At 54.5% G+C, this 25008-nt stretch overlaps 1 protein-coding gene across 2 annotated transcripts in view; it reads left to right on the top strand.

The window, feature by feature from the left end:
- Fbxl18 (F-box and leucine rich repeat protein 18) overlaps nt 1–17985 on the top strand; it is a 41478-nt gene extending 23493 nt beyond the window's left edge. For both annotated transcript variants that reach the window (XM_046453765.2, XM_046453764.2), the window contains one exon: nt 13527–17985. In XM_046453765.2, the coding sequence (XP_046309721.1) occupies nt 13527–13683 (157 nt within the window). In that variant the 3' untranslated portion in view covers nt 13684–17985. The remainder of the gene's footprint in view (nt 1–13526) is intronic.
- Nucleotides 17986–25008: the final 7023 nt, after the last annotated feature.

Genomic DNA, 25008 nt, shown 5'->3' with positions numbered 1-25008 from the left:
AGGGCTTCTCCTCATGGCCTCATCTGGCCCTGCCACTTCCCAGTGGCTCCATCTCCTCACACCATCCTCTGGGGCTTCAGGTTTCACTTTGGAGGACACGAACATAACAGTCATCACCATGACTAATGATGATTTTCTGTGTCCTTCATTTTACGTTTAATTGGAACTCTACAGTGAGAAAGACCTTTCCCCCATTTTATTTACTCATATACCAGTGTCCACTCAGTGATTCTTTTTTTTTTTTTTTGTAGCTGTAGATGGACAGCATACCTTTATTTTATTTATTTTTTTATGTGGTGCTCAGGATCGAGCCTCGGGTCTCACGTGCTGGGCAGGCGCTCTGCCACCGAGCTACAGCCTCAACCCGACTCAGTGATTCTTATTTAGTCACTGGGTTGGAGCCCACCGCTGTCACCGTGTGTGGCATTGTCTAATTGTCCTGGGGGTGCTCTCTTGTTTGGTGGATTGAGCCCAGGGCTTTATGCATGCCAGGCAGGCATCTCCCACATCTCCCAGTTGAGCTGCATCCCCAGCCCCTGGGGGTATTCTTTCCGTGGGTCTGCACCCTCTTCATCTGACCCTTCCTCTTTTGGAGCACTTCCTGGCTCTCCGGCAGCTCGGATGTTCCCGCTCCTGTGTGCTTCCCTGCCTCAACCTGCTTGGCCATTTCTCTAAGGCTTGGGTTCCTCTTCCTGGACGGTATGTGTAGAAGCCAGGCCCTGGCAGCAGATTCGTCACGACTGCGGTGCCCTGCCCAGAGGGCTGAGTGGGCACAGCTACTTGTGTACGCACCCGTTTCTTTCTTTCTTCCTTTCTTTCTTTTTGGTACTGGCGATGGAATCCAGGGCCTTGATCATTCCAAGCAGACACACCACTGAGCTGCACTGCGACCTTCCATAAGCAGTTTATTTTATCTCTCTCTTTTTCTTTTTTTTTTTTTAACTTTTTTTGGTTGTTGTTTAGGTGACAGCATGCCTTCATTATATTTGTTTTATTTTTATGTGGTGCTAAAGATGGAGCCCAGTGCCTTTCATGTGCTAAGCAGGCGCTCTGCTGCTGAGCTACAGCCCCAGCCCTTATTTTATCTTATTTATTTATTTATTGGTGGTACTAGGGATTGAACCCAGGCCTCGTGTGTGGAACCCAGGGCCGTGTGCGCTCGACCACTGAGCTCTGTTTCCCAGCCCACAAGCACTTTCATCTGAGCAGGGGTGTTGCCGTTCTGTTATATCAATGGGTAAATAGAAAATGTGCATCACGTTACTGAGTTGTCCAACTTCTCCTTGCTCGCTGTGTTCATTGCACACCGTGCACTCTCATGTCCGTGAAGATGAGCTGTGCACACTGACCTTTCTGATTCTAGCCCAGGGTCCAAGCTCAGCACCACCCTTCCGCTTCCCGGCTCACATAACTTCTCTCCAGCAGCAGAAAGGCCTGGCTCTTGTCACCCACAGCACGTTTACCGATGTGTTCAGTCCCGGTGTGTGTGTGAAGTAGGTTCAGAATTGCTAACCACGTACCTGTGGAGAACATATTCGTGAACTGCAAACATATTTGTGTAGCATTTTGTCACCAGTCGTCCCGTGTCCAGTCAGAAGCTGTTCTCTAGGTACTTGGTGTTGTTCTTTGGTGCCTGCTTCAGAGCCGTCTCTACTTGCAGTAGGTGCCTTTGTTTCTGTTCACCATTCTGTTTGGTGTCAACTGCACATCATCGTTGAATGTGTGTACTGTTTGGGCCTGGGACCCTCACCGTATCTTCTAGCCTGTCAGTGCTGCTTGAGATGTGCGTGGCACAGTGGGGCTCCACCCTCCTCCTGCCGCCCCTCGCCAGGACACCAAGTCTCCGTCCTTTCTGTTTCTCTTGCACAGATGAGTCTTTTCTCCTGTCCCCTTCTTCCCTGTGTGCAATTTCCCCCCAATGCTCTACCACTGAGCTACATCCCTGTCCCAACATTTATTATCTTTTTCTTTCTTTTTTAATATCTTTATTTATTTGTGGTGTTCAGGATTGAACCGGGGTCTTGCACATGCTAAGCAGGTGTTCTGCTGCTGGGCTGAATTCCCAGCCCTAACGTTTATTATCTTAACCACTCTTCTTGAGACTTGGTCACACAATGTTGCCCAGACTGTCCTCAAACTCCTGGGCTCAAGTGGTCCTCCTGCCAAGGCCTCACGAGGGCTGGGATGTGACAGGTGTGCTACTTTGCCCGGCTCTGAGGTTTCTGCTGTTGATGGGCGTTCTGTTGTTTCCAGTCTTCCTCGGCCCCCACGAATATCTTTATGTGGGTTTCCTGTGTACACCTGTGCACCGCAGGTATTTTTGAAAATTTACCAGATTGGCCTCAAAAGCAATTCTCCTAGCCTCCACCCTCCCCCTCCAGCTGACTGTGGAACTCTGTCCACACCTCTGTGTCCCACCCTGCTGTGTCGTCAAGTTTTCAGGTGTGCCCAGTGTCCTGGGGGAGTGTGTCCTCCCATTGCCTGCATTGATACCCACTGAGCATCGTTGGATATGTTTTTTGACTGTTCATGTCTCCTTGTTTGTGATTGTCCCTGCAGATCTCTCAGGGACATTTCTGGCGGGTTTCTTTGAGTAAGAAGAAGGGAGCAAGTCCAGGGTAGCCATGCTTGGCTTGCGGCAGCAGTGTGGGTGCTCCCGTCAGGTGTCCTAGGGGTCCCTGTCTCCTCCTGGTGCTTCCTGCCTGCTCTGTCGCCATTGCTTCAGGTTGCTGTCCTGCAGTGGTGACCCCCTTTTACGCGAATCTTCCAGTTGGCCTTGTCCTTAGGCAGGTGTCAAGGCTGCTGGTTTGGATACAAAATGCAACTAAATAGGCTTTGAGCAGCTTTCTGGGTGTCTCACCAGAGGCTGCGGCTCACACTTGACTGTAGGAGTTGAGAAGGTTAGGAAACTCCCTGCAAACCCCACCCTGCTTGCTGTTGATGAGAGGAACCAGGGCGCCTTGGGTAATGTCCCTGAAGCAGGAAGCAGGCACCGTTTTCCTGTGATTCATAGGAAAGCAATTGAATGAGGCAGGGTCCACAGGGCCCCCAATCAGCCATCTGCTCCAGGCTCCAGGACCCTCTGCTGCTTGTGCCTGCGTGAGTCCTCAAGGTCCAAGGTGCACTGTTTGAGGACTGTGAATGTCAAGTGCAGAAAAGAGTTTTGGAAATTCCAACTCATAGCTGGAGAAGCAGTGGAATCTAAATGTCAAAATAATTGCCTGAGGAGCTGGAGCTGGGGCTGGGGCTCCGTGGTAGAATGCTACCTGTGTGAACCCCAGGGTCCCATCCCCAGCCCTGCAAAACAGACAAGCAAACAAAAACCCTTTTACATTGTTTTGTACCCATTACTGCCATCCATCCTTAGACCTTTCCCATCTTCCCAAGCAAAAACTCACACACGTGAAGTAAGAACCCTGCGTGCTCCTCCCCGGCTCCCGGCAGCCACCACCCTGCCACTCCTATGAGCTGATTCAGAGTCTCCTGAACAGGACTTGCACATTCCCCACGCTGTGTTGTTCAGCCTGGGAGCAGGGCCTCCGGGAGCTAGCGAGGGTCTTGGTCCCCGCAGCTGGCATCTTCCTCTCCTGCCTGGCTGTTGTCCGGCCCTCTCTGGTGGGGCTGTGTCACTCACTGTGGTCCCTGCAAAGCCTCATCTGGTACTGTGCCGTGGAGCAGGACTTAGGCGAGCAGGTTATTCAGGGGAGTGGAGCCTTTGGAGAGACCACCTGAGGGACGCCGCCGGCCAGTGCATCGGGCAGAGCTCCTGAAAGAGATTTGAATGTGACCAAAAGGTGTGGCCTCCCTTCCCTCCTGTTCTGTGGAGAGAGACAGGAAGGAGACCCCAGCTGCTCCCAAAAAGAAGAGCCATTAAGGCTGGGTGCGCTCTGTGGAGTGAGGCCTGAGCTTGTCCCCAGTGCTGCGAAAAGACAAGATGAAAAGAAGAGCATCAGCCAGGAGGCCTTGGGTCGTGGGGCCTGGCAGCCCTGCTGGCTGGACTTCATGTTGGTCTTTCTTGTTTTGCGGTGCTGAAGATGGACCGGGGTCCTACACATGCTGGATGAGTGCTCACCCTTGAACCACATCCTTAACCCATGACTTTTTGGTTTTGTTTCTGAGGTGGGGTTCTTACTGTGTTGCCCAGGCCGGCCTCCGGTCCTGGCTTAGGTGATCCTCCCACCTCAGCCTCCCATGTTGCTCAGACTCCTGGCACACTGTGCTGGGCTCCTGGCACTGTGTTTGTGTTTTTTGTTGTTGTTGTTTTGTTTTACTGGGATTTACTTCCAGGGGAACTTTACCACTGCACTACATTCCCAGTTCTTTTAAATCAAACAAACAAACAAACAAATAAATAAATAAATAAAATTTTAAGTTGTAGGGGCTGGGGTTGTGGCCCAGTGGTAGAGCACTTGCCTAGCATGTGCAAGGCACACGAGGCCCTGGGTTCGATCCTCATTGGACACAATGCCTTCATTTTATTTATTTTTATGTGGTTCTGAGGATTGAACCCAGTGCCTCACACGTGCCAGACGAGCAGTCTACCACTGAGCCATGACCTCAGCCCCAACTTAAAAAAATATATTTTTTTAATTTTTTTAGTTGTAGATGGACATAATACGTTTATTTTATTTGTTTTGATTCTTATGTGGTGCTGGGGATCGAACCCAGTGCCTCACGCATGCTAGGCAAGTGCTCTACCACTAAGCCACAATGCCAGCCCCAATTTTTAAAAATTTTTAGACAGGTCTTGCTAAGTTGCTGAGGGCCTCATTCATTTGCTGAGGCTGACCTCTAACTAGCAATCCTCCTGCCTCAGCCTTCCAATCCACTGGGATTACAGATGTGCGCTACCATGCCTGGTGGTCTGGCACTACTTTTGATGTCCTTTTGAATCCATTCTATGAGTTCTGTATGACCTTCTTTTGCTTTAGACCTTGATTCTCCAGCTGTGGAACCTGGGAGCGAGGCATTGGCCAGAATGTTACGGCTCAGCCCCATCCATCGCGCTCCACACCTGGGCTTCTTGGGTCGGTGCTGGAGCAGATGTCTGAGGTGCCTTTTTGGGAGGGTCCAAGAGAGGGCCCAGGCTCTACCATGCTTCTCCAAGTGGGCCAAGGGTTTGTGGTGGCTGAGAACAGGGTAAGCAGGTGGCACTGCTGCCTGCTGGGTGCTCTCCTGCTCTGCTTAGTGTGCCAAGAGGCAGAGGCTGCGTTCTGGGTACCAGGTGCAGCCAGCCCTGCCCTCAGCGTGGGAGAACAGGGTGCCTCTGCCCCTCATCAGCTTGCAGCCGATTTCCACGTACTGGGTGTAGCTGGGAGGGAGCTGCCACCACAGCCCCAGGCTGACACCTCCCTGTCAGGTGTGTTCTGCTGAAGGGGCTTGGACCAGCCTCCTGGCTCCGTCCTATTGCCCATGAGTGTGCCCTCAGACCAGGCTATGTGGACACTGTCAGTCCTGAGGGGTGGCTTTCCTGTGGAGATAGGAGCCTGCTCTGGGAGTTGCTGTCTTTCTTGGCCGTGTGTGCGTGGGAGTTTCCACAAAGCGCAGGGAGTATCCACTATCACCAAGCACTGTGGAGCTGTGCTTGTGTCAGGGACAGCACTCGCGTCACCAGGGTCTGAACTTCCCCTGCTCCCTCGCAAAGAGGCTGCCTTGTCCTTCCGCTCCCCGGCTTCCTCCTTGCAGTGGACTGGAGCCGGAGCGGGTGCCAGCCCGGACCCAGGCTGCCGCCTCTCTCTGTTCGCGCCGTCCTGCTGCCTGGGCCTGCCCTCCCCTCCTGGCCTCCCTCAGGGCCCCATCTCCTGTGGCGCTCTTTCAGAGAGCACAGCACCTCCCGCCATGTGTCAAGGTCTTCGCCCCTTTGCACAGCTGGTTTTCGAGGCGCTTCCTTCCCAAGGCGCCCTTGTGCACTACCAAGCACAGGCCTGGTGGTGGCTCCTGGGTGCCTGGGGTGCTGGTCTTACAGGGGCTGACAGCTGGAAGGGCCGTGATTCCTGCTGCTTGGTGCTCAGTGTCTGAGCCCAGATACAAGGTCGACCCTGGCCGAGGGGACATTTGGGTGAAACTGAGCAGGGCCGGTCAGCCCCTGTGTTCCGTGTGTCCCTGTCCTGCACCTGGCATGGTGCCACAAACCCATGGAATACTCGCTGCTGATGAAGAGGGTGAAGGCCCCTCCCGCTGCCACATCCCAGTGTGATCCCAGGTGCGCCACTTGGATGAGATCCAAGCACCTGTCCTTCCCCTCCTGGAGACTGGGGCCATGTTAGGGCTCTGGGCCAGACACGGCTTCACCTCTGTCCTTAAACCTCATGGAGAGCTGAGAGGTGAATGCCTCAGCTCTGGCGAACAGACGGGGAAACAGGCTCTGAGAGGTGAGACACGGTGCAGCCAGTGGTCACCTCGAAGGACAGCTTTCACACCCACAAGGAGGGGTCCTGCAGGGCCAAGTGTGCTGGTCCAGGCCCAGGTCTGCCCTCCTGCCTGCTGTGCTGGTGCCCGGAAGACAGTGGGAGAGACTTGTGGATGCCTCTGCTGCGGCCCCACTACCTGCAGGGCGGCCCCACAGCGGTCCCAGCTGCACCACAGGGTATGCGCCAGCCTTTCCAAATGGGCTCCGTGTGCCCCCTGCCGGGCACCAGGGTCAGGCCCTCCCCGACCTGTGTGCCCGCCCCTGTGGCTGGGCTTCCTCCCTCTGGCACCAAAGGTGCAGAAGCTACAGCTGAGCCAGGTACTTCTCCGTGGGGTCCCAGTAGGTGGCGCTGTGGCTCTTGGCAACTGCACCCTGCTGTCCCGGTGCCTGCCCCAGACCCACTCCTGCTGGGGGACCCTGTGTAAAGGAGGAAGCAGAGCTTATTACTTTTTCTGATGCTTTTCTTTTTCTCACCCTTTTCTGCCTCAAGAGCTCAGAATTGCTGACCAAGAGAAGCTTCTCGCACCAGCTACTCTGCCATTTCCCTATCCCTTTACCTAGTGGTGTGTTCTTGCCTTTATCCATGACTCCACAGCAGAGCCGGCGTCCCTACAGCTTGTCACTGGCAAAATTGCCTCTTGCCAGGGTGGCGCCATCCTGCCTGTCCACTCGCCATCTCTGGCTTCCCTCCTCACACGGCTTGGCTGAGGTGCTGCTGTGGTTCTGGTTGCGCTGTTTGCGGTTTGGTGCCAAACGCCAGCAAGGGCCTGCTGGTTTCTGGATTAGGGTCCCACCCTGCCCTCTCAGGAGGCAACTCCCGCGGGTTGTCTTGTTTTCCCTGGTTGTGAAGCCACTTTCAGATGTGCCCTGGGTGGTCACAGCGTGGGAAGGCCCTTGTGTCAACGCTGCCCAGTGCCTGAGGCCATGCTGAGTCTGTTTTGCACTGGCCTTTGCTCTCCCAGGTTCGAAGCTCCTCCCCTGTGCCTTCTCCTGTCTTCCCCACCACATGGCCCACGGTTTGGGGTTGCTGTGGCGGGTTTTTTCTGCCTGTTCCCCGCTCTTGGGCTTTCTCAGGGGCCCCAGCAGTGTGTCTGGAGGTGGGTTTGTGCACGTCTTTGTCAACAGGACTCTGGTGGCCACGGAAGGTTTCACGTCCTCCTGGGGGGTCTAGGCACACGAGGCTTTCCTGCCCGCCCCCTCCTGCTCCCACCCTAGAACCACCCCAGACCCCATGGGGTGTTTGCCTCCACCTCTCTTCTGGCCTCAGTGACACCTGCCTGGTGGCCGTGCCAGCCTTCGTCTCTTCTGTTCCGTGTCTGTCCTGGAGACTTGGTTCCTCTGGCCTGGCCAGATCAGTGCCCAGCCACCTGGCCTGCTGGCCTGGCCTGCGGTGTGGCGGGAGGTGGCCCCTTGCTGGAGCTGCCCTGACTCTGCCCCCCACTTCCCAGACACTGTGCTGCATGGGGCCCACAAAGGGAAGCTTCCGTGGACTCTCACTTGTGACTGTTTACTGTCGGGCCTCCTGGCTCTAGGGTGGGGAGGTCCCTGTGTCATCACCCCTGGGTTTCTTGATTCCTGATAGAGAGTGGTGACACTTTGGGGTGCTGGTCTGCATGGGCCACTGAGGTCTGGTGGACTTGCACCCCAAAGCTCACATGCCAGGGCATAGTCTGGACCTTTAACGCTGGCCTGAGGATCCTGAGCAAGTCCCCCGTTAGAGGACTGGTGTGACTCTGGTCAGGGAAACAGTGACAGCCAGGTGTTCTGGGACCTTCTGGTGGTAGGGAATCACTGGCAGCTCTGTGCTCATCCTGGGTGAACCGTGACATGAGTGAGGCCACCAGTTGTCATGTGATGGCCTTCTCCCTGCCAGGCTTTGGTCTGGTTTTCCTCTGCAAACTCTCCTTTGGGTCTATTCATGGTGACTCCCATGTGTTTCTGGGCAGGGCACTGTGGGTACTGGGGCAGCTGGTTGGCCTTCAAGTGGGGGCCTGGGGTCTTGGAGAGTCATCGTGAGCGTCTGAGATATTCTGCTTCTTGTCTCCAGATCCTGCAGGAGAGATTGAGCCCAGAGTGTGTTATAGGCCTTGGAACTTCAGCCCCATAGCTGATGCAGTCACAATGAGGACATGCCGGCTCTGAAGCTGCTCCCAGGAGCACATGGGCTAGGCCCTCACAGGTGTCCAGATGCCTGTGCTATCACAGGGTCCTCACCCACTCGTCCCTGATGGCCATGGGTTCGATAGCCCTGGAGGCCCATGTGATCCTGCAGCCTCCTTCCTCCAGGATGCTCAGGAATCCCGTTCTGCCAACAGGAGAGGCAGGGCCCACAGGCTGGTGTGACTCTGATCTAACATTCATATCACTCTGTCTCTGAGGCCCAGGTAAAAATTCTTTCCCCCAAGTGGCCCTGGAGTGTGTTCTCAGCCTGGCCTTTGCCACTGAGGCCGGAGGCGCTAACGTCACTGAAGGCCATGTTCCCTGCCTTCCCGGCAAGGCCTGGCTCGGGGCAGCCCTGGAGGCTGTACTCAAGGGCCGCCTGCTCTGACTCTGGGGGGAACGCAGAGGACTCGGTCTAGGTCTAGTCTGCAGCTGTGTTGAGACGTGAGTTTATGGGGGGGAGGGAGTGGATTATGTGGCAAATACTGAGGGCTTTAGAATTGAAAGTGGGTTTTAAAAGTGGAATTAGCGCAGTTTTTCAACTTCAGTTCTCCTGTGAGCTGCCTGGAAGGCTGATTGCACGTGCCCTGGGGAAGGACAAGGCCAGCGGGGTGCTGGGCCGCAGGCTCAGCCAGGGAGCTTAGATGCAGAGCAGGATGCTACTGAGCTCTGGCTCCCTGGAGCATCCTCAGGAGGCCAGGGCTGGCAGGCCTCTAAGGGTGGCCGGGTACCCAGACCCCCCTGCAGCAAAGGCAGCATGTAGAGGCCACAGAGTAATGCTAGGCCTGACCGCGGCCCCTGGTTGCTGCTGATTCAAGGGAAGATGTTCACCAGGGACCTCCCATGGGGCCCCCGGGCCAGTGTGGCCATATCTGGTATTCTTCCTCAGCCACCAAGGAGTCAGTCTTCTGCAGTCTGAGTGTGGGGCCACAGAGGGTGGCCTGGGAATTCTTCCCTTGTCACTGGAGCCCCATTTTCCAGGTAAGGGACGGTGGGCTGGGTTGGGTAGAAGCCAGGTCAATGGTGACCTGGCTGCAGCAGCACCAAGTGTCACCAGAAGGTGCACCTTGGAAGAGATGCAGGGGGCTTCCTTCAACTATCCTCCCTCCCCTGCACTGTGTCCCTCCTTTCCTGGGGTGTCATGAAGGAGTAACTCTGGGGGTGCTCTGGGAAGCTCCAGGCGTGGGTGGGGTAGGCGCAGGCTCTGTGCTCTCAGTGTGTGAAGTGTCTGGAGGGACAGTGCCTCTCAGTGGCCTGTCTGGGTTGGGGCCTGGGTGAGAAGGTCCAGGTGGGAGTTGGGGGGGGTCCCTGAATCTGCCTCACCAGCCCACGGCCCTCGGGAGGCCCCACCCTGGGGACATTTGCTGTGGACGCCCCGAGTCCAGCAGTTCCAGCCTCACGCTCTTCCCCGCAGCTTCCTGGCCATGGGCTCTCGTGCACAGTACCTGCTTTCCTGCTCCAGGCACCATGCATTTGTGACTGTTGGTGTGCAGCCTGCCATTTCTCCCTTAGTATCCAGGACAGGTCGTCGTATCTCATGTGGCAGGACAGCGGGGACCCACACGGTGTTTCCCCATGTCTCTCCCTCCCTTTTTTCTTTGCATGGACAGAAAAACTCCAGCTGGTCATTTTGTCACCGGAGGGACCGTTGGGCAGAAACCAGGGTATGGGCTGATTGAAGGTGTTCCTGACAGGATCCTGGGGGTGCACTGAGGGCCCAACGTTCCTGTCTGAGCTCTGTCTGAAGGGGTGCCGACAGGTGTGATGTGTGTGCTGCTGGCCTTGCGTCCCCGCGTGTTCATTCCTGAGTGGCCTTCTCTGGGCCCAGGCGGGAGCTGTGGACTGGCCTCTCACTATGGCCCAGCAGTGCCATCTGAGTCCCTTGTGGGTTGTCTTTTGGTTGTAAAAATCTTCATGCTCTTTAGACCCCAGTAACCCCATTTCTGGGATTTATTCTGAGAAAACACCTCAAAATACAGAAGAAATTATACTGTATTGAGTGGTGTTTATTGGTAATAAGAGTAAAAACCAAGTCCCTGTCCTGTGTTTGTATATGAATACACGACCCGTGGAACTCCGCATCCCATACAACACAAGAACGGGACTCTGCTGGGCACAGTGGCGCATGCCTGCCATCCCAGTGACTCAGGAGGCTAAAGCAGGAGGATCATGAGTTCAAAGCCAGCCTCAGCAACTTAGTGAGACCCTGTCTCAAAATAAAACATAAAAAGGGCTGGGGAGGGGCTGGGACTGGGGTTCAGTGGCAGAGCACTTGCCCAGAACACGTAAGGCACTGGGTCCGATCTTCAGCACCATATAAAAATAAATAAATAAGTGAAAGTATTGTATCCATCTACAACTAAAATAATTAATTAAAAAAGAAATAAAAGGGCTGGGGATATGGCTCATTGGTTAAGTGCCCATGGGTTTAATCCCTGGTCCCAAAAAGAAAAGGAAATGGGATCCTAATTTGGATAAGTTGTGTGTGTATAGAATTAGGATACTATGTGTGTGTATAGTATGTCAAAATATACTCTACTGCCATGTATATCTGAAAAGAACAAATTTTAATAAGTCCTCAGATGCTTGGGGTAGTGGCTTGGTGGTAGAGCACTCCCCTAGCATATGCAAGGACCTGAGTTCGATCCTCAGCACCACGTATATAAAAATAAATAAATTAATTTAGGGTATTGTGTCAACTGTGACTAAAAAATAAATATTTAAAAAAGTCCCCAGACTGTGTCCAGCTAGGGCTTTGGCTAAATAGATGTGGTAGCCCTGCCAACTAGAGCACTAGCTACCAGGAAAGGCAGCCTCCAGGCCCTGGTGAATGCCTGGGTGTTAATTTCGGAGACTGTGGGGACCCCACTGCAGGCGTGGTGTGTGGCTTGAATGGGATCCTAAAGGACGGCAAAACCACGAAGCAGCCGCAAGTGGTTTGTACTTTGATGTGTCACATAAGCCACAAGACAGAGTGGATGAGGAGACACAGGCGCCAGCTTCTGTGTCCCTGGGAGACACAGCCTGAGCTGTGTGCCACTAGCCCACACCTTCACGTGTTGCTGGTGATGTTTTCTTTCTAAACTAAATAGTGAGCTTAAGACAAACCCTGCATCTCTCAGCAATCATGGAGTGTGCAGGGAAGGCATTTTGGAGGGTGGCTGAGTGCTCTATTTAAATGGCCTGAACCCAGGGACACTCTGCCACTGAGCTGCACCTCCAGCCCTTTTAATTTTGAGACAAGGTCTTGCTAAGTTGCCCAGGCATCCCCTGGTGCCAAAATGGGGGGGGGGGGGTTACGAGTATCTTTCTCGCATTCCTCCTGCCTCAGCCTCCTGAACAGCCAGGATTACAGACCTGTGTCACTGTGTGTGGCTCCCTGGCATATTTTTAGTGGCCTTAGGCAGAAGTTTTTCTTCACCATGATGCATCCTTGACAGGTATAATAAAGGGCAGAGAGAAGTGTGATTGAAGCTTGTCACACTGTGTCTGCCCGCACCTCACTGCATGTGGGGAAGGCTGGGACCTGCCCAGCTCAGCTGTGGCCGGGATTCCTGGAGGGCTCCATTCCTTACCTGTGAGGAACCAATCCTGTGCCCTCCCCCCACAGCAGCTTGTTCAGCACCCCAGTGACTCAGGGGGTTGGAAGGCAGGTGCCTTTAAATGCAGGTCAAAGGTTGGGGAGGGTTGAGGTCGTGGCTCAGTGGTGGAGTGCTTGTGTAGCATGTGTGAGGCATTGGGTTCGAGTCTTAGCTCTGCATATAAATAAATAAAAGGTCCATTGACAATTAAAAAAAAAAAACCATTAAAAAATTATTGGGTTGGGGATATTTTGTTTCAAATGGGATAAGTTGCATGGTGGGTTTGCAGCAGGGACAACTGCAGTGTCATCTGCAAGGTTGGATCATGGACGCTGCTGCCAAAGAAGAATGCTGCATAGAACCGGGAGGTGTCCCCTGGTGCCAAAACAGGGGGTTTATGAGTATCTTTCTGGCAGGAATTTACAGAAGTCAACACTGTGCTGCCTCAGGTGGGGCCGTGTGCAGAGGCCACGGAGCTCCTGCCTCTAGGAAGGAAGGCGCTGGGGCTGCAGGGGCCTCAACTAAGTTTTGGCAAACGCCAAGGCTCTCTATTGCATGGGTTCCTTGTGCCCTGACCTGTAGGGTCATCTCACTCTGTGGACCCTGCAGTGTTCCTTCTTCTAGCTTGAGAGCCGTGTCCACACTGGGGTTGCTTTGTGTTGCCTTCGTGGGGGAGGGAGGGAGGGAGGGGTGGGGCAGGGAGGACCTGGGCCTGGCCTTGCTCCCGCTGGCTAGGGCCCCACTCTGCCTCTGGCCAGCTGAGAGTCCACCGTGGGCCTGTGGGGCCGTGGAGAGGGTCTTATCTGTCAGACTCAGCATGGTGCTTGGCACACAGTGGACACTCTGCACCTCACATGAGTCTCCCCACGCAGTGGGCAGGGAGCAGAGCTGCTGTGGTCTGCCGTACCTCCTGTGGTTCTGGAATGGTGGCCCTGGCTTCACTTGTCTCAGAGCCTGTTGTTGCCTCACTGACCTCAGATCATCCTCCCTTGAGGGTGCCCCAAGGCTGTGTGGATTCGGCCATCTGTCCCTTCTTTGTCCGAGCAATGAGTCCTCACTGGCTCTGCAGAGCAGGAAGGGCCTCCCTGGGCCTCTGATCTCAGGAGGTCCTCTTCAACACCCAGAGAGTGTGCAGCTCCGGGCCCCTCCCTCTGGCTGGCTTGCATGCTCCTTCCCCTTCCCAGATCTGGCTGCCCCCAAGGGGCCCTCACAGCTAGTGTCTTTATCAGCTATGTCAGGGTGACACCAGGGGCCAGAGTCTCAGGGAGCTGCACGGAGCTTGTGTGCAGAGGGCAGGTGCCGGCAGCGCCCCCTCTCCCCCGCACCGGGCCCCTAATCTCCCACCTGCCCCTTCTAATGGTTTGCCTCTGGTTCAGTTTTCAGGCTGAGAGACCCGCGTTGAACGTCGTCATCTTCCCTCTGCTCCACGAGGGCCTGACAGATGTCATCCGAGATGTGCCCATGGTACACCTGGACGAGATCACCTTGTTTAAAAGCCGAGTGGCTGAGGAGCCCCCAAACCTGTGGTGGTGAGAAGCCCAGCCAGCACCAGTCAGCTTCCCTCGGTCTCAGTTACCACAAAGACGCCCTGCTGCCCCCTGCAGGCCTCCAAGGAGCCTGTGGACACTGGGACCCCGTGGTTTTTCAGAGGAAGAAAGTGTCTCTCAGGCCACCCCGCGGCAACCCCCTGGCTCCCCGTGTTTCCTCTTGCTTTCCTCTTGCATAGTATGGTTTACATTGAGGGTTTGCGTTCTGGATGATGGAAGGGGACAGGCAGCCATCAGCGAGGGCAGTGGTTGAGCTGTGCTGGCCTGGGGCCTGGCCAGTTGCATCCCTTCCCGGGGCCTGCCTTGCTAGATCGTCCACTCTCCACGCCTGCCTGCATGCCGGGGTGCTGGGTGGGCTGCTGGCCCTGCCCATGCTGTACTTCAGCCATAGGAGTGTCCTTGCTCCTGTGTTAGTGTCCTCAGCCATCGGGCCCCATGGACAGGTGACTGCCCATCTATCGGGGGTAAGGTGGCATCTCCTTGAGGTGGCGGGATGTCCACAAGTTTGGTGGCTGCAGAATTGGGGTGCTTTCTACCATGAAGACATTAAGGCTGGGGTGGCTCAGTGGTAAAGCTCTTGCGAAGCATGTGCTGAGGCCCCGGGTTCCATCGCCAACACCACGAAAAAAAAAAAAAGATGCCCAGCTATGTCTGAGAGGTGTTTCTCTAGGTGATGCCTGTACCCAGAGGGGACCCCAGGGCAGGGCTGCTGGGTGGGGCTCTCCTGGGCTAGGCCTTGGGAGCTGAGCTGTGTCCCCAGGGGCCACGATTCGTGGCACTGGCTCTAGAAACTTTAGCTCCCCTGAAGTGCTGTGTACCTCGGAGGAAGCACATGCCCTTGGCTTTGTTAGAATAAACTCCAGATCGGATGCTTAAGGTTGGAGTAGTAGTCAGATCCCCCTGCTGCAGGTGACCTTATTTAGTTTTAGAAACAAATCCTACAAAACTGTTCCAGAAATGAAGAAGGTCCCTCCGGTGTCTGGGGCCTCACACTTGACTGGCTGGCCGCTGTGTTTGCTCCTAGGACTCCTGGCACCATGTCCCATGGCCGGGGGTTTCGGAGGGGCCCTGGTTGAGTCCTGTCTTCCTGGACTCCCACCCCAGCCGCATCCAGGATTGGTCCCCTGCAGCCCTGGTGTCACCTGATGCATCCATTCTGGCTGCGGGGTCTGTGCAGTGGCTGCTTCCCGATCCCCTGGGCTAGGGCTGCAGAGCCACCAGGCCCCCTCATTGCGGAGCTTCCACCCACACCCGCCTGCTCTTTTCCTCTGGGTTTCTGTTGCAGCAGGTTCCTGCACAGTGCAGTGGTGTCCTGCACGCTCCCTGCTGATGCAGAAGCAGGTAAACTAGTCCCTGGGTGGGGGCCGGCCTTGCCTGGGCCCTATGGGCCAGCTGCTCAGAAGCTCTGCCCAGCCCAGGGATCCTGGGGCCCTCCCGTGTGGCTGGGGCCCAGCCTGGCACTTGCATTGATCCTGGTCTCCACAAGGTGTGAGTCCGGCCTCTCCCCTGCTCTTCCTCCTGTCTGTCCCTGCCCTGCCCCGGCAGCTCACTTTTGTGTGCACAGGTGGGTCTATGTCAAAGGCCCTCTCCCTCTGCACCGTTTTTCTTGTGTGAGGGAATCCTCACCCCTCTCTAAAGCACAGGTCCCCCCTATCCTGTCCCAGGCTACAGTCAGCCAAGGGACCTTTGCCTGCTGGCTAGACCTGGAGCCTTCACCCTGGGAATCCTGACCTTGCCTCTGAGAGCTGCAAACCCAGCCTGTCCCCTCCTGGCATTGCAGGCCATAGGACAGGCTGCCTGGGGACCTGGGGGCAGGGCCAGGGTCTCACACAGCTGTAGACAAGGGTCGGAAGGGTGGTGACAAATCCCACCCCACCCCGTTACTGGACATTTCTTTAGAACTTAAACTGGCACCTGAAGGCCACTAGTGAGGGTGTTCAGGTTACATTCTGTGGGCCCCTGGGACTGGTGGCTTGTCCTCAAAGTGAGAGTGTGGCTGGTCATAGCCTGACAGGCCCAGGAGAGAGGCAGGTGACCTGGAAGGTCCTGGAACCTCAGAGGCCCTGTGACTTTGGGCTCTGACTGCCCTGGCCTGAGCCCTTCTTTGCTCTGCAGCTCAGCAGAGACTGTCTTTCCACTAGGAGTTTTTCTAAAAGGCTGAAGCTGTGTTGGGGATGTTGCCCGGGTGGCCTCTCCTTGGCAGCAAGCCATGTACCCAGCAGCATTAATTTATTCTCATAAAAAGGGCTGGGTGGGGCGGGGGCTGTCAGGAGCCGCTGGGGGTACAAGCAGCCTCAGAAAGCGGCGCCCAGGCAGTAGACCGTGTAGTGTAGTGTCCCTGCAACAGTCCTTTGACTTAGAGTGAGAATTTTCACTCCTGCCCCGAGACAGGGTCACAGATGTCAGCAACGGGCTTACTCTCTCTAAGTGCTGTTTTGGCACCGATATTAATTGCGATCAATATTTGGTAGCGTTTTACACTGGGAAGAGGACCCACCCTAATGTCCCCAGTTGGCAGGACTGGGCTATTCAGTGGTGGACCGTATGCTGCCTGCCAAGGAGCATTGCCTGTGAGCCTGTGCGTGTGTCTGCACCTGCACACGTGCCCATGTGTTCATTGGTGCCCGTCTGTACGCATCTGCACACGAGTCTGCGTCCACTGTGTGCATGTATGTGCACGTGAGTTTGACTGGGGAGGTGGGCAGGAGGGAGGAGGTCAGTGCATTTATTTCTTTGTTATTAAGAAGAGAAATCCCATGATCTGTGGCTGCCACCTCCGCCTCAGCCCAAACCAGCCACCCTGGTCTCCTGCCGTCTGGCAGGCCGTGTGTCCTGAGGCCCTGCAGCCTGCTCGGCATGGCAGCGTGCTGGCCCTGGGCTTCTGAAGGGAAGGCTTTTCTGCCCCCAGATCCCCTTCCTGCCCCGGGGTGGCTTTCCTTATTTTTATAGCAAGTGATCTTGTCCAGAGACAGGAGCACTTCAGTCCTTCTTACCACAGGGATGTGGTCACCCCCTCTCCCCCCCAATAGTGCCCTGCAGAGACCGTGCAAGGACCTGGGCTGGGAAGCTCGGGCTCGGGATTGCGGCCAGTCCAGCTGAGCTCCTCAGGCTGAAAGTGAGCTGGGCTTGTGCTGAGGGCCGCAGCTCCCTCACCTGCTCCCTGCACCAGCACCCAATGCTGAGGCCCACTCGCTGGATGGTGCAGGGCTGGCCCGGGTCAGTCTGTTGGGCAGTGGAGCTGTGGGAGTTAAGGCTGAGCCTCTGGGGGTCCAGGAGCATGTCCCCAGCTGGGACCTGTGTGGTGGTGCTCCCTTAGGGAGGATGGGGGCAGCCCTCACCCCGGCTTGTGCTCCCCTTCATTGTGATCTGCCCCTCTCAGGATCTAAAACTCCCATGCTCCTGTGGGGGAAAGGAGACAGACCTGGGGTGAGCGGGGCAGTGAAGCCCAGAGCTGAGGCGCACCGTGCCCCCTGCGTGTGGCAGGCCTTGCTGCCTGCCCTTCTCGGAGGCCCAGCCACAACACCAGGGGCTCTTTGTACTGGTGTCATTTGCATTTGGGGGCACAGGGTTCTAATGAGCAGTTACCAGGGTCCATGGGGCACAATGAACAAGTATTCCACAGAAGCTTCCGCCTGGCGTCAGTCCCACGCAGGCTGAACGACATCGCCACAGTCACTCTGCTTGAGAGCCACTGCCACAGGCCGGGTGCTGACTGGTTGCATCTGCCACAGAGCCACAGAAGCTGCTGCTGCTGCGAAGCCCAGGAAGCCCAGGGTGGCATGTGAGCGGAGCCCTGGCCACTGTGCTGTGGCCACGGCCTGTGTGAGCAGGAACGAGCGCGTGTGAGCAGGGACGTCCGAGGCAAGCAGGAGTGTGCTGTGCATGTGCGCATGTGTGCGCTGTTCGTGGGTGGCATGCGTCCCACAGTGGCATCTCCCCAGCCTCTGCGCTGCCACCTGTGACCAGTACCAGGACCTGCCTGCGTGCTTTGCCTGGAACCAGCTGAACTCAGGGTGGATTTTTTTTTGGGGGGGGGAGGGGCTGAAGCCTGTCCCTGGCCCAGGGGTCTCCTAGCGTCTTGTGGCCAGGTGCTAAACCACCACTCCTGCCTTCTGATGACCAACTCCCCTCCCTGCCCAGCTGGTGGAACTGCCCATGTGTGGCCTCTTACAGTGACACCCACTTCTAAATTTGGTGTTCTAACAAACTACATTCTGAATGGGTATTTTCATGTACATTTGTGGCATGTGGAAAATTTCAAATAAAGTGGACTTGATTTACACAGCCAGGCAGCCGTGTGGTCCTTCCAGTGGGAAGGTGAGCTTTCACCTCAGACCCTCCCTCCCTGGGCCCGGGGGTCTGTTCACTTCTATGGTGGAAGGTGGATATGCTTGGGGGCCAGGGTCCCCAAACAGATGCATGGAGAGAGACCAGAGACCCACAGCCCAAGGGTGGGGGCATCCGGAGGTGATGACTTGGCCCTGGCAGGCCAGGGATGCTGAGAAGGTGGGGAGGCCACGCTGTGCCAGCAGGACGGGCACCGGATACCGCACTGCGCAGGATCCACACTGCACAAAGGCTCCACTGGCGGGAGAGCTGAAAGGCAGGGTCAGGTCAGCTGCACCCAGGTTAAGCATGTTTATTCACTTGTTTTATTATGTATATTTAAAAAACAAAGTCACCATTCAGTGACTTCAGAGGTATTAAGCACATTTGCATTACTGTGTGTTCACCACCACTCGCTTCCCGAACTTTCTCAATTTCCCTGGCCCCGTTTAGCACCAGCTCCACTTGACCTGTTACCCCAGCCCCTGGCACCCCCGTTCCACTCCACCTTGTGACAGGGCTAGGATTGAACTGGGAGCTTCAGGCTTGCTGAGCAGACATTCTGCCTCCAGCCACCCCCAGCCCTTCTACTTTCTGTTTCTGAATCTCATGCTCCAGGGCCTCATGTAAGAGGCTCCTTCGCTGTGGGTCCCCTGGAGAGGGCAGATTTGCAGCATCAGTCTGAAGCAAAGCACCTTCACCAGACCTGGGCCCTTAGGAGAGGCTCTGGCCAGCACAGGGAGGAAGCGGAAGGCCCCAGGGCTGGCCCATAACAGAGTGACTGCAGGGATGTCAACGTATACCTTCTCCTGGCTTGTCCTCAAAGGAAGTGCTGCCCTCAGTTGAAATGGTGGCGCAGGGTCAGAGGCCGCTGTTCTTCCCAGTCCCATCCAAGATAGTTCTCCGAGCTCACCACGCTCCGCACAGCTCACTTCGGCCTGGGAGGAAACTCCAGGGAGACTGGGACTGGGGAATTGATCCCTGGGGAGGGTGGCTGGCACCGGAGCCCAGGCTGAGAGCTGTGAAATGTGCTGCCTGTTGCCTTGACAAAGTGGCCCCCAGTTCACAGCAGGAGAGCCATTCTGAGATGCTTCCAGCTTCTTCTTGGAGCTGGTCCTTGGGCAGCGTTGGCACCATGGTTTGCCACTTCCACACTCTCTAGAGGTCCCACCAGTAGAGATTCAACAGTTGGGGACCTGCTGGGTACAGTGGCATACACCTGTAATCCCAGTGACACAAGAGACTGAGGCAGGACACGGCCTGACCTCAGAGCCAGAGTCCTGGTGGGCTGCTACGGCCCTTTGTTTAGCAGGTGACATGGGGAGGCCTTAGGGGTCAGCACCCTGCCCAAAGCTCAGGGCCAGGGTCCAGTCAGGTCTCCTGCAGTCCTGGAGTAGTCCCTGGACCTGAGTGTCACCTCCTTTCCCAGAGGCCGAGGGTCAGAGCCAGGCCTGAGTGAAGCCCAAGCTGCACCCCCGCACCCCCCAGAATGAACGGGAGAGAGAGGTCTTGCTCTATGGTGTTGGCAAAGGACACAGTGGCACGAGTGTGGACGGGTCACCTTGAAGCCCAGTGGGCCCTTCCCAGCCCCTCCATCTCCAGCCTCCCTGAGGGGACAGAGTTCCCACGGCTGAGGCTGAAAGGGTGTAGTGGCATCCCTACACAGGCACTGTGACCACCCCACCCCGTGTCGTGTTTCCAGGCTCAGTAGGTGGACATGCCACCCAGGGGTGGGGAGCGTGAGGACGCTGGGGAAGGGCTGTCGTCTGGATTGAGTTCGAGGCGGGGGCTTCTGTGGAAGGAGCACGGGGTCCCCTCCTCTGGGCCTCCCTCTGCTGTTACGTCTTATGCTTGTCTGACTTGTGGCACCTGGTGACACTCAGGCAGTCCTGGCAAGGGATTCGCTGTCCCCACTCCTCCCTATGGTTTCCTCTGTGCAGCTCAGAACCGCATGGTTCCCAGGGCTGGTGGCTTTCCTGCTTCCGCAAAGCTCAGGCTCCCTCTGTCTGGTGTGGGAGGGAGCAGGTGTCTTGCAGAGATGGGGGTGAAGGGTTCAGGAGTGCAGAGGCACGAGGCTGGCCTCTAGGGGGGCAGATGACATGGGCTGGTGTGTGAGATGCTGGGCAGAGATGGCCCAGGCACGCGGGGGGCATGCAGTTCACCACACGGGGCTGTCAGCAGCTGTGGCTCAGCCACAGACCCCCTGGAGGGTGACGGGTGTCCCCCACTCTGGCCGCCAGCCCCTGATCAGCTGAGCCAGTGGATCCCAAGAGAGGCTGCGGCCTGCTCAGGGAGGTAGTGTTCACTACTTCGGTCCAGGCCTGGCCGGGTCCCTCTTTGGGTAGGACCTGGAGTGGAGGCCAGGCCTGCCCGCAAAGCATGCACCCCTCCAGTCACACTCACACTCACACCCTCCTCCCATTCACACCCACCCACACGTGCAGACACACCTGCTTACACATCTATCTTCACCCACACCCCCCCCCACGTAACGTACACACACACACACACACACACGTTCTTCTTCACCCAGTCGGATGGGTTCAAATACACATCAGAGGTACATTCACAACCCCCACCGCTCACACTCAGCCTCATACATGTAATCCCACACCCATGCTCACACTCAACATGCACACACACTTGCACACCTACACAAAGGAACTGGATGGATTTTTCACACCACAACCAGTCCAGTAAAGGTGAACTTTTCTATTATGTTCTTTCTGGAAATTCGAGAAGTTCAAAGTGATACCAGAAACACCCACATTTCCACCAGCAGACAGAGTGCCTGTCAATATTTTATTTTTTATTTTTTCATACCAGAGATTGAACCCCACGAGTGCTTTATCACAGAGCCACATCCCCAGCCCTTTTTGTATTTTTATTTAGAGCCAGGGTCTCATTAAGTTGCTTAGGGCCTTGCTAAATCACTGAGGCTGGCCTCGAACTTGTGATCCTCCTGCCTCAGCCTCCTGAGTCCCTGGGAATACTCATGTGCACCATCACACACAACTGAAGTCTTATCCAGAATTCCCTGTCCACCCTTTCCTTTTATGAGTAGGTCTTAGAGGCCTCTCCGCCTGGGTTTTGTTGACCTGTCCCCTGATGCTGTCAATTCAGCTCAGAGATACAAATAGTTTGAAAATAAAATGACAGAAAAGGAGTCCTGGGGGTGTGGCTTGGTGTCAGAGAACTTGCCTTAAAAAAAAAACACCCAAAAGACTGTGCATGAAAGGCCACTGTGTAGAAAGTAAGCTGGGTGTAGCAGCTCAGAGCCTTCTTGGTTTTTGGTGAGCCTGGGCACAGCCTTGGGCTTGCATGTGGCCTTCTGGATTTCTAGGGCTATGGTGGACTTTTGCAAGGTCTCTTTGGACATCTTGTTTCTCAATTTTTTTCTTTTTGGAAAAAGTTTTCATTTTTAGTCTATTATTTATTGTCTATGTATTTATCGTTTATTTATCTATTATTTTAGTTAGTCTATTTTGGGGTTTTAGTCTATTCATGACCTCTGGCAGTTGCAACATTAAAACACCTGCCTGTTACTGTGTTTTTTTGTTTGTTTGTTTTGTACTGGGGATTGAATCCAGAGGCACTTCACCTTTACCATTCAGCCAACATCCCCCGTCCTTTTTATTTTTTTATTTTGGGACAGGCTCTCACTAAGTTGCTAAGGCTGGCCTTGAACTTGTGATCCTCCTGCCTCAGCCTCCTGAGTTGCTGGGATCACAGGCTTGCTCCACCACACCCGGCCTGTAACAGTTTTTGATAAATGCACTTGGGAGAGGCTTTAACACCGGAGAGTTCTGAGTTAGTTCAAATAGAGACAAAAATTTTGAATGAGGTCTTTCAGGGACCCACCAGACAGGCCAATAAGGCTTCAAAAGAACCCTAGTGCTGTCTTTCCTGGGAATCAGAACTGAGCCAGAGAGCCAGGGATTGGCGAGGGCAAATTACATCTCCACCAATCTCAGGGTACTTAACCAAAACTCCACTGATTTTATTTTCTTTCTTTGGTACCAGAGATTGAATCCAGGGGTGCTTAATCACTGAGCAACATCCCCAGCCCTATTTGTAACTTACTTAGAGACAGGGTCTCACTGAGTTGCTTAGTGCCTCGCTTTTGCTGAGGCTGGCTTTGAACTTGGGATTCTCCTGCCTCAGCCTCCCGAGCTGCTGGGATTACAGCCGTGCATCACCGTGCCTGGCTCTCAACTGTTTTTGTTCAATAGATGTTTGGCTTGATGCAATCCTCTGGTTAATTTCCAGAGTTCTGAAAAAGCTGATTTTGATCAATCTTCGCAGTTCTTCGGTTGCTTTTATAGAGGAGTGAATTTTCAAAGGTTCTTACTCTGTCCCTGCTGCTCACATCTCCTCTTCAGTCAGATTTTATAGTCCTAATATTCCTCTGGATAGATGGATCATAATTTATTTAGCCCATCCCCTGTGGTTGAGCATTTTGATTATTTTCAGGTTTGCAATTATATAAAACATGGCAAATTAATAACTTGTATATATTTCATCTTGCACATGTGCAAGGATCTGTAAAGTAAATTCCCAGAAGTAGAATTGCTGGGTCAGAGGGTACACAAGTTTGTGATTTTGATAGCTACTGCCCAAATGGTCTTCCAAGGGGACTACTGAACCAATTTACATTCCCATTAACAACATAAGAGCATGTATTCCCCCCATTTTCTTGCCAATAGAAATAGAGGGTTTTTCTAAATTTGATTTTACAAATTTGGTGGGCGACAAATAGTATCACAGTGTAATTTTCCTGAACATTTCTTTTATGGGCCAGAGCAAGCATTCTTTAATATGAATATTTTAAGGGTCATTGGGATTTTCTTCTTGATTTGTAAGCATTCTTTTTTTTTTTTTGGTATCAGGGATTGAACTCAGGGGCACTCAATCACCGAGCCACATCCCCATCTCTATTTTTTTGTATTTTATTAGAGACAGGGTCTCACTGAGTTGCTTAGTGCCTCGCCATTGCTGAGGCTGGCTTTGAACTCTGATCCTCTTGTCTCAGACTCCTGAGCCGCTGGGATTATAGGCATGCACCAGCATACCCAGCGATTTGTAAGCATTCTTCATTTAAGGGAGGCAAAGGAATTAATTTTTTTTTAATTGTTGGTAGATCTTTTTTTTTCTTTTTAATTTATTTGTATGTGGTGCTAAGAATTGAACCCAGTGCCTCACACATGCCAGGCAAATGCACTACTGCTAAGCCCCAGCCCCAGGCATGAATTTTTGTATAAACAAATGTATGTTTTCTGCAGAGAGCACTGGCCCATGTCTAATCCAAGTGGCTCAGGAGGCTGAGGCAGGAGGATAGAAGGTTCTAAACCAGCCTCAACACCTTAGAGACTGTAAGTCACCTAGTGAGAATCTATTTTTAAAATAAAAAAATAAAAAGGCCGAGGATGTGGCTCAGTGGTTCAACATGTTCCCTACGTACCTTAAGGAATCAGTTCTGAGGATGACTGCTTTAAAGCTGAAGTTCTCCAGCATTTGGGAGGCTAAAACAGGAAAATTGAGAGTTCAAAGCCAGCCTCAGCAACTCAGTGAGGCCCTAAGCAACTCAGTGAGGCACTATCTCTAAATAAAATACAAAAAAAGGGCTGGGGATGTGGCTCAGTGGGTAAGCATGCTGGGTTTAATCCCTGGTACCAAAAAAAAAAAAAAAAGCTGTGGTTCTTCCTGCTGCAGGGGCTGTGCGGGGAGGGTCCCAAAGGTCAAAACTATTTTCTCTCTGCCATTGAGATGTTTTTGCCCTTTTTTTTTTTTTCTTTTTTCTTTTTTGGTACCAGGGATTGACTCAGGGGCATCCGACCACTGAGCCACATCCCCAGCTCTATTTTGTATTTTATTTAGGGACAGGTCTCACTGAGTTGCTTAGTGCCTCCCCATTACTGAGGCTGGCTTTGAACTCCCGATCCTCCTACTTCAACCTCCTGAGCCGCTGGGATTATAGGACATTGTTTGCCTTTTTGACTCTCAGAAGTTCTCCAGAGGCCACATGTCAACAGCGCCCTGTGTGCCTGGGCCTGGGTTTCTAGCCATTTCTTGCCTCCGATTATAGTAAATATCAGTCATCACAATCTGGGAGCCTGGGTCATGTCTAAGTGAGCAAATGCTTCCTGCAACCAAGGGCCTGATGTGCTGAAAACAATCTGTCAAACTCAGTTGGTGGATTCAGGGAGACTGGGGCACCCGACTCCCACAGAACCCAAGCAGAGGCCTTCACCCTCCCGAGCCTCACACTGGCCGGATTCCATCTCCTCCAGGATGAACATGGGAGAGCAGAGGTGGGTTATCTCCCAGCCTGCCAGGAGTCCTGTCTTCAGAGTCGGTGACATCTGGCCTCTGGCTGGGCAACCTGACCCTGGGCCCTGGGCATGCGAGGGCTTTTGATTCCCTCTGTAAGATGGGCAAAGGAGGGACCCACCAGCATACAGTAAGCGCTCAATAAAACGAGCTACTGCCCTTGTGACCGGCCACGGGGCCACTGAGCTGGGCGCTGGCCAGCCTGCAGCTGTGGCTCCTCCATCCGAGGCCCCTCCTGGAGCCCCGCCCCCACGGGGTCCTGCTGTCCCCTCCCTGCCAGGGCCACACCCGCTGCAGCCCGAGGCCAGCGGAGGGTGGGCGGAGAACCCTGGCGGAATCCAGCAGTTGATGGCGTCATCGCCGCTCAGAGTGGACGGAAAACATTTCTGTGAACAACCCGGACTCCCAGCCCCGCTTCCCAGAAGCGCGATTATCTCAGGACAGCGCCGCTTCCAACCGAGAAGGAGCCAAGACGCCGTCCGCGCAGCCGCAGTGTCGGGGCCGGGCGGGGCGGGCTCTGCGCGGGGGACCTCAAATTCCTGGTTCCCGGGGACACTAATGGGGCACTAATGGGTCATCTGGCATCGAACGCTTTGTCCAAATAGCCTGTTGGGAAGTACAAACAGATGCCCCTCCCAGGAGATTTTTTTTTTTT

This window comes from Marmota monax, unplaced genomic scaffold (assembly GCF_021218885.2).
Source record: "Marmota monax isolate L192 unplaced genomic scaffold, Marmota_monax_Labrador192_F-V1.1 WCK01_AAM20220418_F8-fsc00148, whole genome shotgun sequence".
Taxonomy (NCBI): Eukaryota; Metazoa; Chordata; class Mammalia; order Rodentia; family Sciuridae; genus Marmota; species Marmota monax.
The sequence above is the reverse complement of the archived record's forward strand: the minus strand, read 5'-3'. Positions and strand labels throughout refer to the sequence as shown.